Source organism: Carettochelys insculpta, chromosome 21 (genome assembly GCF_033958435.1).
Source record: "Carettochelys insculpta isolate YL-2023 chromosome 21, ASM3395843v1, whole genome shotgun sequence".
In the NCBI taxonomy this organism is placed as follows: domain Eukaryota; kingdom Metazoa; phylum Chordata; order Testudines; family Carettochelyidae; genus Carettochelys; species Carettochelys insculpta.
In genome coordinates, this window is record NC_134157.1 from 17,997,925 (window position 1) to 18,014,004 (window position 16,080).

At 43.6% G+C, this 16,080-nt stretch overlaps 1 protein-coding gene across 4 annotated transcripts in view; it reads left to right on the forward strand.

The window, feature by feature from the left end:
* Positions 1-16,080, forward strand: part of COL5A1 (collagen type V alpha 1 chain) — a 302,011-nt gene that overhangs the window by 209,247 nt on the left and 76,684 nt on the right. For all 4 annotated transcript variants that reach the window (XM_075015472.1, XM_075015471.1, XM_075015474.1 and 1 more), the window contains exon 32: positions 2,550-2,603. In XM_075015472.1, the coding sequence (XP_074871573.1) occupies positions 2,550-2,603 (54 nt within the window). The remainder of the gene's footprint in view (positions 1-2,549; positions 2,604-16,080) is intronic.

Below are 16,080 nucleotides of genomic sequence, written 5' to 3' on the forward strand. Positions count from 1 at the left end.
CTAACAAGTGGTATTGGAATTAGTACCTTATATGTGGGAGAAATTAACAAATCATAGAAAAAGAAGGACATTATTAAATCATCTGATTTAATAAGGCCATGTAGCTTAAATTATTGCTTTTGATGTTACTTTAGTCTTCTAATGTAGGAGGTGATGCATTTGGGACAGAGAATTGGAAAATGAAAAGACTGTGGGCCATCACCCTGTAGGGTTCTGCAGGAACCCTTTCAAACCTAGAAAAACAAACTGCCTGTGCACTTTTTGGCTAGTAATAATAATATAACTTAGACCCCATATTATGCTTTACATCTTCAAAGCTCTGAACTACTCTTAACTAATTAATTAAGGAGAATAACTAATGAGGCAACGTTGCCTTGAAATTAAAACAAAAGTGCCATTTGCAGAATTGCAGGCATTCTCTGACTCCCATCCACACGCCCACCTTAACTTGAGCTGTTGTCAAGTGTTCTTTTTAAAATTAAAACTGAGAAATCTGCTTCATAGAATAAAAGCCACAGCCTGGTTTTATCATGCCCTGACGGCTTTGGGAACTTATGTTTGTGTTATTTTTTCCTGAAGAGTCCTATTTTATCATTCAAGTTCATTGTTTGAAACACCAGGCTCGCTTGACGCTGGAGACATAATTAACCACAAAAGATTGTTTCCTATGTCTTTAATTTGCATTTTGTGCTTGTTTGGTGGTGCATTTTTCTCTCCATTTCTTAGTTAACACATGTTTGGAAACCAACAACAGCAGCTACACTCAATACACTATCATGGCTTCCTCTTTGTTACTACAATCTATACAGTTTTATTAGAAAAGAAGAGACTAAGGGTAACATTTTCCAGAGTTCCTGAGACTTATTTTCAAAAGTGATGTGGGCAAGCAGGGACACATTTTTCATTATACTGAGGCACCTAAAGATACACAGAGATGTTTACTGATATTTTCAAAAGTGCCTAAGTGGATTAGGTGCCCAATGAATGTTCAGCACCTAACCACCTTGGAGGGTTTTGAAAATGCAAGTAGGCATCTCTCTGCATTTTGAGACACCTAATACATTTGAAAATCAGCCCTTAGGAATGCATGTCCTTTTGAATGTCAGTCAGACACAGACTTCTAAATGCCTGAGTAACTTTTCAAAATGGGGATTAGGCTGACAAGTCACCAGGGTGCTTTAAAAATGATCAGCTTAGGCAACCACTATTGTTTTAGCCCTGCAAGGATGTTTTTTGGGTAAGGAACATTGGACAACTCATTAGAAAACAAGTTCCACTTCTTAACAATATTAAGCCAATGTCCTGTATTCTCCCATATTCATGCACTACTTTGTGTCCAAAGGGTCACATTCTTGCGGGCATGTGAGCACATGACCATATCAGTAGACCCACAGGGGACTCAGAGAGGAATATAGATATGAATTTTCTTACCAAGGGCATAGCCTCAAGTGGGTGACCCACCCATTTATCACCAAGCCCACTTGAATATGAGCCTGTGTGGCTACAGAGGCCACTGTCCATGTGATTGTGGACAAGTAACTTCTGGCTGATGAGAGACGAGCTCTTGGCCCATCAGCAGAACACCACACCTGGCAGGGAGTGCAGCAGTCTGGCCAGCCCCGCCTCTGCCTCTACTCAGGTTTGGGCTATACTAGGCAGGTTAGTTGATTGCAGATATGCAGTTCTAGCTATGACACTTGCATAGCTAGAATTCACTTATCTGCAATCAGTTAACCTGGCTGTCCTCCCTTACTCCTTGCAATATCGAGGACTACAGGGATTAACTGCCAACCCCAGATATTTCAATTTCACACGTCTCTACCAGGCCTGTGAAATAGAACTCCAGAAGATCGATCCTGAGCAGGTCGATCTCCTGGTAAGCATAGAGAAGCCCTCAGAGCCACAAACTTCCCCTGCCAAGCCCTGTTCAAGTACCACCCAGCTCCTTTGGCCTGACTTCACCTGTGCCTTCCTAGGGCTATGGAAATCACCCCCTGCACTATCCAGCCAGCCCCCAGACTTTCTGGACTCAAATTTCTTCTCTGAACTGCTCTCCCCTACCATCTTGCCCCTTGGCATTAAAATACAATCTACAGTACCATGTAATTATATGCATTATAAATGATTTGTTGTGACATCAGACCTTTGGTCATTGCCTGACCACCATAAATTGAGACCCAGCCAAATTTTTACTCTTAGTTCTGTCACTGTCTCCAGTAAAGGCTGCTATACAGGCTTCAACCTGAAAGGATCAAGGGACATGTGGTATAATCCCAGTGTAAACACAGTTACTGATCATACAGGGCCCAACGTGAACCCCATTGAAATAAGGAGACCTCCTATTAACATCAGTGGACTTTGGATCAGGGTTCAGTGCAGGCTGCCAAGGGCCACGTGCTTATCTGGCATAAATCATCATAGCCCAACGTAGTTCATGGAGCTACACTAGAATACACCAGCCAAGGATCTGGCCCTCATTCTAAAATAGTAGCACTGAATGGTGCTAATTCCAGCTCATTGTATCTTCTTCTCTCCTTTATTTCCTTCAGGGTTCAATTGGATTCCCAGGATTCCCAGGAGCCAACGGAGAGAAGGGTGGAAGGGTAAGAGCCATCGTGCCTGGCTGCTTTGCTGATTTTTTCCTGTAAAAGCCAATTAAACTTTGAGATAAACCCTTGAGGAGGTTCTTTCAGGCTACATTGCTGTAGAGGAAACAGCATAAGAAAATATAGCTCCAGTGGATGGACGTGCAGGAGCAGAGCTGCGGAATGAGCAGAAAATGAAATTGGAGTTTCCACAAGAGAATGTAGATCAATGATACCTAGTTATTAATGACAACTAAATTAATCTTCATCAGCTGAGATGGAGCCATTGTATTACCCAGCTTGGGAGTTTTCCATAGGAAAAGAAAATACATGTCTCTCTGCCTCCTAGCATCCTCTGACACGATTCCCTTGCCTTCTATTTCCATACCACTCACAAGATATGTTTGTCACAATGACACAGCCTCCTAGAAAATTTACGGGGCTGAAATACAAAGCAAGATTATTCCTAATGTAGTCACGTGTGTTATCCCAGTACAGGGCTGGCACAGCCTTTCTTGTCTCCTGCCCGCCCCCCCCATCCTGGTAATTAAGTCCCGTTTGGTCACAGTTCATCACAACTGTGATATCCTAGCAAGACCCACCTTGGGCTAAATCAGTGTGGCTGTAGTGCCATTGACTCCAGAGAACTGTGCCTGCTTTCACCGGGATTGACTTTGTCCCATTCTGTGGACCACCAGTGGAGGGCTTGTGCCAGTCAGACTCTCCAGCTCCTCCTGGTAGAGATGCCTGGCAAGTAAGAGCTGGCCCTTCTGAATGGCCTTACTGCAGCAAAGAACATTTGCTGCCGTGGAGCAAAGTTGAGTTCCTTTGTTTAATGGATATGATGCAGTGCACAGTGGCTAAGGCTCTGTCGCATTCCGCTGCCCGTGGACACATACTCAGGCCCACTCCTGTTGACTGAGCACAAGTGTAAAGAGCAGTGTTACTGCAACCACACAGGTTTGCAGGGGCATGTGATAAGTGCACAGCTTCAGGCAGGTTTGTACTCAGCATTGTTAAGCTGCAACTCTGCCGTCACCCCCAGTGCTATGCGCTATTGATGCTCACGTGGGCTCGACTAGAGTGCGTGAGTATGTGTACCTGAGCCGAGCAATCTTCTTCCTTGCCTGCAGTGTAGACCAAAGTAGGGATGTTAACGCTTAACCAGTTAACCACTGAGCTTCACCCTAAATGGATGAGGCTTACTGGTTATGGGGGTGCTACTCCAGACCTGTGGGTCCTGCTGCAGATGTGGGGCGCTCCAGCACAGCTGGAGCAGCCCTCGGCCACGGCGGAGCTGGCCTGTGAGTGCTGTGGTCAGGCGTGCACCAGCCCAGCTGGAGCAGCCCTGGTCTGCAGGGGAGGGAGGGGAGAGCTGCTCCAGCCCAGCTCCCTCATGTAATTGGTTACCTGGTTAAATATAATGTTTAACCAGTTAAGTAATTACATAGAATTTTATGTCCCTAAATGGAAGAGACCTTCCCATTGCTGAGAAGAGCCATTGTAAAGTCAAGGGTTAACAACTCTGGGGCCCTTGCCCTGGATTCTCTTCTTAGAGTCTCCTCTGGGAAGCTGAGACCTGGACGCACACGATGAGTAGGGAAATAGCGTCAAACTGAAAGTTGATCAATTTATGTCAAGAGGAGGTTACCCTCCTTCCAGTCCCTGGAGGCTGGTCTATCCATGGCAAGCCAAAGTACACCCTCTTCTGTCTGTGCTGTTCAGTCTAAGGCTATGTCTACACTAGGGAAGGTAAGTTGATTGCAGATACACAATTCTAGCTATGGCAGTTCCATAGCTAGAACTGACCTATCTGCACTCGACTTTCCTGGTTGTCCTCACTGAAGAAGGTCAGAAGGAGAAATTTTCCCATCAACCTCCTTTACCCCTCACGAGATGGGAGGAGTACAGAATCGACTGCTGACCCCTGGTAGGTCGATTTCACCTGTCCTACGAGATGTGTGAAATCAAACCCCAGAAGATTGACCCTGAGCAGGTTGATCTTCCAGAGTAGTGTAGACATGGCCTTGAAGTTGAAAGCCCCTGTGAAGATTTCACACTTGAGTCTGGGAAAAGAAGCTCCTAAAACACAGATAGGATCTTGAGCTCGGCTGTTGAGAGAGATGGATTCCAGTGACAGGGCAACTAACAATGCAGACAGCAGCTTGCCAATGCTGCATATTTCTCCCTCAGGAAATCCTAAGAGATTTTTTTTTTTTTTTTTGAAAATCTGAATCCTTCCCACACAATCAGATGCTGCTTAGGGCGTGAAGAACTTTTTAATTAACAGTAATGATTAGAGATGGGTGAATCTGTTCTAGTGTAGAATGGACCCACAGGAGCTGAACTTTAGGCAAAAAATTCTGAGGTGAGAGGGTGTTTAAACGTATTTTTAATGTTCCAGCATCTCTGCCCTTCCTGATTGCTATCTGGGAACTGTTGTTGTTATTGATTGTTTTTATTTTCATAAAACCCAAAAGTCTTGATCACATCTCAAACCCTATTGTGCCAGGTGCTGTACACGTTTGTAGTCTTATGTGCATATAGAAATGCCACATGGTATTAGAAATGGGAAGCATTAGAAAGCTGGTCTGGGAGCCTATTTCTGATCTGATTTTCGCAAAGACACACTGAATGGTTCAAATTAGCTTCTGGAGCTAGATCAAGGAGACTGGCCTGCATGTGGAGGAACTGTAATGTAATATTTCCTCAGTGGAGTTATCCCACATTTACACCTCAGCTAATGAGCTCAAAATCAGACCTTCAAAATAGGGGCGTCTTACTTCCTGATGAACCCAGATTTCTAATTCTGTAGTGTTTTGTCCATCACTTGTAATGAAGGAATAGCTGGGTATGAGCTAGCTAATATCAATGGTCTATTTCATGTAAAACAAGCCTGGGTTAGCTGCAGAGACCGAGCAGAAAGGCATTCTGTGCACACCGGATCTGTGCACCGGGTCTGTCACAGTGAAGAATCGTAGAAAGGTAGAACTGGAAGAGACTTCGATATGTCATCAAATCCAGTCCCCTGCAGGGGTTGGGATCCAGGGTACATTGAGAAAAGTGGGTAGCATTACTCTCCTTGTTATTCTCATTGAAATACAAATTACTTTTAACAGGCACATTTGATAGGAGAGTGGAGAATATAAATCACTTTGCATAGCTTTAATATTGTGCTGCCTAATTTTAGTTTATATCTTCGAGGGATTTTTTTTTATTCTTTTCTTCCACTGAGTAATTTTCATCTCCTGATTGCAAACTGCAAATCTGTCTCCTTTTCCCTCCCACCCACTTTTGGCAGGCACTCAGTTGCTGAGCTACTTGGCTGTACTGGGATGGTGCGGGGGGGCTGGGGTGAGTTAAGCAGCTCTAGTGACAGGCGAGAAGTCAGCATGGCCCTGTAATTATCAAGCCACCTAACTGAAATGCAAAGAGAAAATCTCAGGGCCAGAAGCCTAAGCTGGTGTAAATTGACACAGCAGCACTGTCATTGGGAGAAGCCAAACCTTTTGGAACTGGCTAAGGATCTGGCCCTATGTAGATTCATTTGCTAGTTTTATTCCACCAGACGTTTCAGTCCAACTGGTGGGTTCACAAACTGTTTCATGTCACTTTTTATGTAAGTCACCTGAGCAGGTACCACCCAGTTACCTCCAGCACTCTGATAACACTTTAGTCAGAGCTCAAAGGTGTTTGTTTTTCTTCCTAGTGCTTCATAACTGATATCCAGCACTGCTGTTATTGCATTACAGGTAGAACCTCTCTAGTCTGGTAAAATACATGGTCTGGGATGATTTTAGTTAGCCAAATGTCCACTTATCCTGGATGTGGCCAAGTTTCCATTAGTCCCATAAAGTTTGTTTCCAGCCACCAGTCCTGGCTCTCCTTGTTCCGTGCTGTTATGTAGTTGTAGTTGACCCCAAAATGTCTTCTGAAAGCCCAGTAAGCAGTGGAAGTGTTGGTAATCTTGTTAGATAATATTGACCTCCTGTTGTCAGGCAAATTCTGTTGTTTGGCACCAGTCAGGTCCTAAGGATGCTGGACTAGAGCCCCAACCTGTATTGTCAAATTGGATGAGCTCTTCAAAAGGCAGGAAGACATGTTTCTGGACCTATAACACTTCCGGATGGTACCTGAGCATATAGGCACTGAAAGGACCAATGAAAGTGTGTCATGGAGGTGAGATTCATTCTCTTGAGTCATCATCCTTGAGAAGGAACAAATTATTGTCACAAATGAGACCTGTTCAAAAAAAATGACGACAGTTTCTGCTTTGGTGAGTGGTCCTTTCTCTGTAAAATTGTGGAACACCTTGTTTATTGCCTCAACAAGTTCAGACCCAACCTGTAGTTCAAACTCAGCCTCGTGTGGGAAAGTTAAGCTGCTATCAGCCCGGCCAACACGTTTTTCTCTGCGGGAAAATTTTGCTCTTGAAACTTTGCTGACAAATCTGATATTGAGACATGAACCAAGAACACCCGTTCTTGGCTGGTTGGCTTCATAGGGTGGACAGCAGTAAAAAGTGTAGCAGTGTCTCTGAGGAGACAAGGGCTAAATGCTATAGGCAGCAAAGCCAGTCCAAGATCGGTGCCTACTAGGGTTCCCTCTAATTTTTTCCATCCATGGACAGAATAAGTTTATGTGCACCACGGCATGTGTGGATGTGCACCACCAATAGAAACACATGCTGCTGGCTGTGGCACTCTGTTAGTCATCTAGGCTACACCTTAATCTCTCCTGGGTAGGTTCCCAAGCACTCAGCTGACAGGGAACACTGGTGCCAACATAAATCTTCAAAAAACATTTAAGTGGAACTTAAATGGTTTATAGACATCGTACTGGCATGAATTCCCTACTTCAAACTGCTCTGTTAAGTCAGAAGTTGTTGGTTTTACAGTCGCTTTCTTGGCTCTTTCACCACTTTATCTATTATTTGTTCTGCCTTCAGTTTATCCATCTTTACACACTGTTTAGCAGCTTAAGCCAATTCTACCCCTTCGTGTGTGTGTGTGTGTGTGTTGGGAGGGGCAGAACATTTCTTAAGAGATCTCTCCTTTATAGGAAGCAGACTAATGTACAACCAGAGCAAATGGGTTCTTCAAAGTTGCAACTCAATGAGTTTGTGAAACACTGCTGAAAAATTTCATCAGCGCTTCCCCAAAAAATGGCAAAGAAATCCAAGCCCTGATCCCTGATACTTTCATTGGTTGGGGTGTTTGTCAGTCCACTTGCCTCAGAAGGAAGATGCTTGTTTGTTAAAATAACAGAACATGGTGTGCATAAAATCAAATCTGGGAGCACTGCTCAAAGAAAGAATTTGCTAAAATACATTCAGTGTTTGCCAAGCAGAATGAAGATTTTGTAGCTGCCCTGAACCCCGCGTAGATCAAGAGCGAGCCCCAGTGCCATGATAAGAGACTGTCACTCTAAATGACAGATTTCCTTTCCAATGAGGCTGTTGTATTTGGGGATAGATTACAGGTAAATTGGAATACAACCAAATTTAATTTGTATTTGTTTTCATGATTTTCTGTTTATTTATTAGAGGTTGAACCTGTCTAATCTGTCACTTTCTGATCCAGCAACATCCCTAGTCCAGCACAATTTTAATTAGCTGGATGACTATTAATCATGGTTGTGGCCAAGTTTTCCGTGGTCCCATACAGTTTGTTTCCAGCCACTAGTCCTGGCTCTCAGTGTTCTGTGCTGTTATTTAGCTGTAATTTACCCCTAAATGTCTTCTAAGAGCCCAGTGAGCAGTGGAAGTGTTAGTAATGCTGCTAGACAATGTTGACCTCCCATGGTTCAGCAAGTTCTCTGGTACAACACTGGTGAGATCCTAAGGGTGCCAGACTCAAGAGGTTCAGCCTATAGTTGTATTTGCCTCTGGCAAATATCTGTGTCCCTCAAATATGAGTCACAGCATTCTCCTCCTATTCCATCATGCAGTGACTAAATTAGTCTGTCTCATGCTCATTTATTTAAGCCACCCAAATGTCTTCTTGAGTCATTAATTAAAAAAAAGGGTACATGAAAGATATATGCGCCAACAGCAGGACCTGCATACCCCTCTAACCACTATTGCAGGCTGCAGAATTCCAGCACTGTTTAAAATGTACAGTGACAGGAAAGCTTCCAGCTCTAGAGAGAGCTCTCCTAACTGTTTAAGTATACAAAGGTACCATGAAACTTCAGGGAAAGGACCTTCAGCTTCTGATGAATTCCTTGAGCTCTACAGCACGTTAAATGTATTGATGGTTTTGACAAGTGCGTTTAGCAGCCAGCTTGCTCATTAGATGTTAGCCTCTTTTAAGTTCTGGTTCTTTGGCAGTTACATTTCCTTTGGGCATCGGTAAGAAGCAATATTTCAGAGAGGTGTAGGTCAAGCCCACTGAATTATGTTGCATAATTGCACTTATTAATCAGTTTAGCAAGTGGAGTCAAGGTCCATCTTTGCTGGGAAAAGACCCTTGAAATGATTTTATTCAAGGAATGGGAGTCTTCCTCATTAAAATCCCACCCTTTCTTTAAGAGTAAAGGAAGCAAGTACAGGCACTAAAACATACACCTTATTAGTTATTTTTATCTGTGTCCTTCCCACTGGACCAAACAGACCTAGAACCAATGAACAATCATCTGCACTGTGTAAGAAAAAGTCATACTGTATTAATCAACAGGTCTTTTGTGCGGTACTGGTGATTCGATCCTGGATACCCCAGGTGTTCCTTTCTGGAACTCCCATTTCTGCATCTTCCTCCCAGCTGCTTTTGCGATTCCTCTGACTGCTTCTTCCCTCCACACACATCCCCTCATCCACTCTGTCTCCTCATTCAAATCCTTGGAAAAACACTCACAGATTTCCTGGTATGCAAAATAAATGAGTTTAGAAGAATCGCAACAGACAAGCAAATAACCTTATCAAATACCAGGCTTTTCTTACATAGCCTGGTTTCTAGTCTTGAGTTAGGGGCCATTTCAGCCAGCATTGGGAAGATGATGACTTTTGTGGTTTGGAAATTGGAACATCAATGTTCAATACCTGGCTCTGCCACAGACTTCCCCTGTGACATTGGGTAAGTCATTTAAACACTTCATGACTCATTTTCCCATCCATAAAATGGGAATAATAATGCTGCCTTTTCCCTTCCTTATCTGTTTGAATTGTAATCTCACTGGGACTGCAAATACCTCTGACTCTGTACTGAACCTAGGAGAGTGGGGCCTCCATGTCAGTTTTGGCTTTCAGAGGCTACCACAAATCATAAACGCTAAAAAGACACAGATTGGAATTGCTTGGGACTGGAGCTGTCTTTATTACTGTTTGGACGGCAGCCAGATCCCATGTCCACCTACAGTACTAAAACAACTTATAAATGATAAAAAATAAATAATTTTATTAAGCTTGAGTGTTGTGGAGGGACACATGCACAGCTGTCTCAACAAGGGCTTGGCTCAACATGTGCTCCGAGTTGGGATTTCAGTTGTTTTGGTGGCAGCAAACCCCTGTTCACATGATGCTTCCTTCTTAAGGGCGCTAGACTCATTGGCAAGCAACACAGTCCAAGTTGGCCACCGAAAGGGTGAGATTTCTCAAAAGTCCCTAGACTGTTAATCCTAGTCCCATTGAAAGTCATAGCCTTATGCAATGTGGAAATCTCACCCTAAATCCATATGTTGACACCCCACTAAGCACCCTGATTTGTCAGGCTGGCTGGAGCACAACAATTCTCCTTTCACAAAAAATTGAGGTTTTTGGATTAGGTTTTGTTTTGATGTAGAATGAAACTGAAATATTTTGCAAGAAAGATGTGCTCTGGAATAGCTAATAGCTCAGTGGTTACTATATGGGAGGTAGGAGATTTATTGTTCCAGTGCCCATTTTGCTTGATTTACGTCAACAGTTTAAATGTGATTCTTCCACCTCTAAGGTGAGTTCCCTGACCACCAGGCTGTTGTGATCTCTCTTGAACCAGAAATTCCATCCTGGATCTGAAAAATCTTCCCAGTAAAAATGTACTTGAAACTTTCATATTTGGGGAAAGTTTCAGTTGCAACAACAAGTTTAATGAAAAAAGTTTCCATCCACATTTGCTGCTCTTCAGAGTGAATGAGGTCCACAACACTCAGTTACTCGGGGAGGTACATGAAGTCCGAGCAGATTATCCTTGTCCAGTAGAAGCTGTAGGTTCCTGGAACTTCTGAAACCTGTCTCTAAAGATGCCCAAATAATAATCATGTTATAGATGGATTGCTTTGGGTGCATACAGTTGAAAAAATTGTCCGATGTGCTTTTACATTGCTATGTAACTGATTAGTAACATCAGTAGCAACGCACAGTGCTGTATAAATGATTAGGAATAGCAAAAAGCCATGCAAAAATTGTTTATAGCGTCAACAGTTTTAACAAAGGTGCATATGGGCTAGACTGCAATAAAAATGTATCTATCAACTTAAGCTATGTCTGAATTTCATTCACTGTATTTCAAGAGAAGCCATGTAGGAAATGTCTTAGAATCATAGAAGAGTAGGACTGGAAGGGACCTCGAGAGACCATTCAGTCCAGCCCCCTGCCCTCATGGCAGGACCAAGCACTTTCTAGACCATCCCTGAAAGCCATCTATCTAACCTCTTCTTAAATATCTCCAGTGATGGAGATTCTACCACCTCCCTCGGCAATTTGTTCCAGTGTTTGATCACCCTGACAGTTAGGAACTTTTTCCTAATGTCCAACCTGAACCTCCCCTGCTGCAATTTCAATCCATGCCCTCTTGTTCTATCCTCAGAGGCAAGGAAGAACAAGTTCCCTCCCTCTGCCTTATGGCACCCTTTTAGATACCTGAAAACTGCTATCATGTCCCCCCTCAATCTTCTCTTTTCCAAACTAAACAAGCCCAATTCTTTCAGCATTTCTTCATAGGTCATGTTCTCTAGACCTTTGATCGTTCTCGTTGGTCTCCTCTGGACCCTCTCCAATTTCTCCACATCCTTCCTGAACTGCGGTGCCCAGAACTGGACACAATACTCCAGCTGAGGCCTAACCAGCGCAGAGTAGAGTGGGAGAATGACTTCTCGTGTCTTGTTCACAACACACCTGTTAATGCTTCCTAGAATCATGTTTGCCTTTTTTGCAACAGCATCACACTGTTGACTCATATTTAGCTTGTGGTCCACTATAACCCCCAGATCCCTTTCTGCTGTACTCATTCCTAGGCAGTCCTTTCCCATTCTGTATGTGTGACACTGATTGTTCCTTCCTAAGTGGAGCACTTTGCATTTGTCCTTATTAAACTTCATCCTGTTTACCTCAGCCCATTTCTCCAGTTTATCCAGATCCTTTTGAATTATAACCCTATCCTCCAAAGAAGTTGCAACCCCTCCCAGCTTGGTATCATCTGCAAACTTAATAAGTGTACTTTCTATGTCAATATCTAAATCGTTAATGAAGATATTGAGCAGAACTGGTCCTAAAACAGACCCCTGCGGAACCCCACTAGTTATACTTTTCCAGCAGGATTGAAAACCATTAATAACTACTCTCTGGGTATGGTTATCCAGCCAGTTGTTTACCCACCTTATAGTAGCCCCATCTAAGTTGTATTTGCGTAGTTTATTGATAAGTATATTATGTGAGACCGTGTCAAATGCTTTACTGAAGTCTAGGTATATCACATCCACCGCTTCTCCCTTATCCACAAGACTCGTTATTCTATCAAAGAAAGCTATCAGATTGGTTTGACATGATCTGTTTTTAACAAAACCATGCTGGCTGGTCCCTAGCACCTTACCACCTTCCAATTGCTTGCAGATGATTTCTTTAATTACCTGCTCCATTATCTTTCCTGGTACAGAAGTTAAGCTGACTGGCCTGTAGTTTCCCGGGTTATTCTTGTTCCCCTTTTTATAAATGGGTACTATATTTGCCCTTTTCCAGTCTTCTGGAATCTCTCCCGTCTCCCACGATTTACCAAAAATGATTGCTAAAGGCTCAGATACCTCTACTATCAGCTCCTTGAGGATTCTAGGATGCATTTCATCAGGCCCTGGTGATTTGCAGACATCTAATTTCTCCAAGTAAATTTTAATTTGTTCTTTTCCTATTTCAACTTCTAAACCTACCCCTTTTTCACTGGCATTCTCTATGTCAGGCATTCCTTCAGATTTCTCAGTGAAGACCGAAACAAAGAAATCATTAAACATCTCTGCTATTTCCAAATTCCCTGTTAATGTTTCTCCCTCCTCACTGACCAATGGCCCTACCTTCTCCTTAGTCTTCCTCTTGTTACCAATGTATTTGTAAGAAGCCTTCTTGTTTCCCTTTACACTTGTAGCTAGTTTGAGCTCATTTTGTGCCTTAGCCTTTCTAATCTTGCTCCTGCACGCTCGTGTTGTTTGCCTATATTCATCCTTTGTAATTTGTCCTAGTTTCCATTTCTTATAAGATTCCTTTTTTATTTTGAGATCATGCAAGATCTCCTGGTTAAACCAAGGCAGTCTTTTGCCATGTTTTCTATCTTTCCTATGCAGCGGGATAGCTTGCTTTTGGGCCCTTAATAATGTCCCTTTGAAAAACAGCCAACTCTCCTCAGCCGTTTTTCCCCTCAGTTTAGCTTCCCATGGGACCTTACCTACCAGCTGTCTGAGTTTACCAAAATCTGCCTTCGTGAAATCCATTATCTCTATTGTACTGTTTTCCCTTCTACCCTTCCTTAGAATTGTGAACTGTATGATTTCATGATCACTTTCACCCAAGCATCCTTCCACTTTCAAATTCTCAATAATTTCCTCCCTATTTGTTAAAATTAAATCTAGAACAGCTTCCCCTATGGTAGCTTTTTCAACCTTTTGGAATAAAAAGTTATCTGCAATGCAATCCAAGAATTTATTGGACAGTCTGTTCCCTGCTGTATTAGTTTCCCAACATACACCTGGATAGTTGAAGTCCCCCATTACCACCAAATTCTGGGCCCTGGATGATTTTGTTAGCTGTTTAAAGAAAGCCTCATCCACCTCTTCCACCTGGCTAGGGGGCCTGTAGTAGACTCCTAGTAGGACCTCATCCTTGTTTTTTACTCCTCTGAGTCTAACCCAGAGACTTTCAACCCGTCCATCTCCTACGTCCATCTCCACCTCTGTCCAAGTGTGTACATTTTTAATATACAAGGCAACACCTCCTCCCTTCTTTCCCTGTCTGTCCTTCCTAAGCAGGCTGTACCCTTCAATACCAACATTCCAATCATGAGTATTATCCCACCAAGCTTCTGTGATGCCAACGATATCATAGTTGTATTCGTTTATTAGTACTTCCAATTCTTCTTGTTTATTTCCCATACTTCTTGCATTTGTATATAGGCATCTCAGATATTGATTTGGTCTTGCCTCCCAGTTTTGCCCTGGCCCTCTTTTTACTCTCCCAGTGTAGCCCATACTCCCTCCCATTTCAAATTCATCTCCCATGTATTCATACTGTCCACTTACCTGCGGGCTTTGCTCCTCTGCCCCCGTTGAACCTACTTTAAAGCCCTCCTCACTAGGTTAGCCAGCCTGTGTCCGAGTATGGTCTTCCCCCTCCTTGAAAGGTGAACGCCATCTCTGCCTAGCAGTCCTTCCCGGAAAAGGATCCCGTGGTCAAGGAAATCAAAACCTTCCTGGCGACACCGTCTACGCAACCAAGCATTCACCTCTAGGATACACCTGTCTCTGCCTGGGCCCCTACCTCTGACAGGCAGGATTGAAGAGAATACCACCTGCGCCCCAAACCCCCTGACCTGTGCCCCCAGAGCCCTGAAGTCACTCTTGACCTGCTCAGCATCACACCTTGCAGTCTCATTAGTGCCCACATGGATGAGAAGCACGGGATAGTAGTCAGAGGGCCGGATAATCCTTGACAATGCCTGCGTAACATCTCAGATACGGGCCCCCGGCAGGCAGCACACCTCCCGAGAGGAAATGTCAGGGCGACAGATGGGTGCCTCCGTCCCCCTCAGAAGAGAGTCTCCAACCACCACTACTCTACGTTTCCTTCTTGCAGGGGTGGCAGTAGACTTCCCAACCTTGAGGGTACGAGGCTTCTCCTCTTCTGTACGGGGTAATTCTTGGTCTCCTGTATCGAGTACAGCATAACGGTTTTCCAGTACCACAGTGGGAGGGTTCTGAGCAGGGGTGGGACACAGCCTGCTGCGAGAAGTAGCCAGCTGCCAGTGTCCACCCTGGTCCACCTCCTCCAGTGGTTTATCAGCTGTCCTGTGCATTGGGACAGTTACCTCCGCAGTCTCCACCTGAATACTACTGAATACTATCTTCATTTTGTTATTACTGTTGAAGTGTTACTTTGGTGGCCATTCTAGGAAAAGTGAATTCATAACAAGCAGAAATACAACATGGCACATTTTAGTAGACTTTAGAACAGACATCAAACACACGTTAGTGTCTGTTTTGTGTTTGGGTGCTTAATAAATGCCAAATAAGTGAAATCAAGATTTGTAAGTGGTGGATTGGGGGCAGAGCAACCGCAAGCAGTAATTTAAGAATGATTAAAGGCTTGGAGAACATGAGCTGTGAGGGAAGGCTGAAAGAACTGGGCTTGCTTAGTTTAGAAAAGAGAAGACTGAGAGAGGGGACGTGATAGTGGTTTTCAAGTACCTGAAAGAGTGTTGCAAAGAGGAGGGAGACCAATGGTTCTCTTTGGCCTCTGAGGAGAGGACAAGAAGCAATGGGCTTAAACTGCAGCAAGGGAGGTTTGGCCTGGACATTAGGAAAAACCTCCTGTTGGGGTAAGTAAACACTGGAATAAATTGCCTGGGAGGGGTGTGATCATTGAGAGATTTAAGAGCAGGTTAGACAGACACCTATTAGGGATGGCCTGGAGACAGTGCTTGGTCCTGCTGTGAGGACAGGGAACTGGACTTGATGGTCCCTTGCAGTTCTAGTGTTCTATGATTCTAAGAATGGGAGAAATGTTACTCAATCATCTTCTTCTGCATTTTGTATCCAGATATAATATTGGGCCCGTGATCCATTAAAAACAGTAAATGCACGGTGGTTTTGTTGATAGCTAGGCTTTAGCCAGAACACTGATGTCAGAGAGAAAGAACAAGGCTATTACTGTACATTTAGGCAAATGGTAATGGAACTTAACATGATGTTAGATTTAGGACCCCAGCCATCTTCCCATTTCTTTCTTGTCAGTGTTAATCATGATCTCCTGTTACAGGAAACTGAGTTCTTCTATCTGAGCTCTTAAACCTGCTGTTGTGTCATTGCTGCAAAACAGGGTCTTAAATTACTTCTTTAGCACCAAGTCTGCACAGATGAAGAAAGGCATATAAAGATGTGGGGCTGCCTAATTGGCTTGTATAGCATAAAACAATTGACTAGGTTAGGGCTCCAGCGCTGCTTCTGTCATTTCAAAATATTTAACTTTGCATTTAACCCTAACCCTAATCCATAGGCACTGAAATCAACCTGCGGCCTTCCCACATCTACACAAACCAGCCTT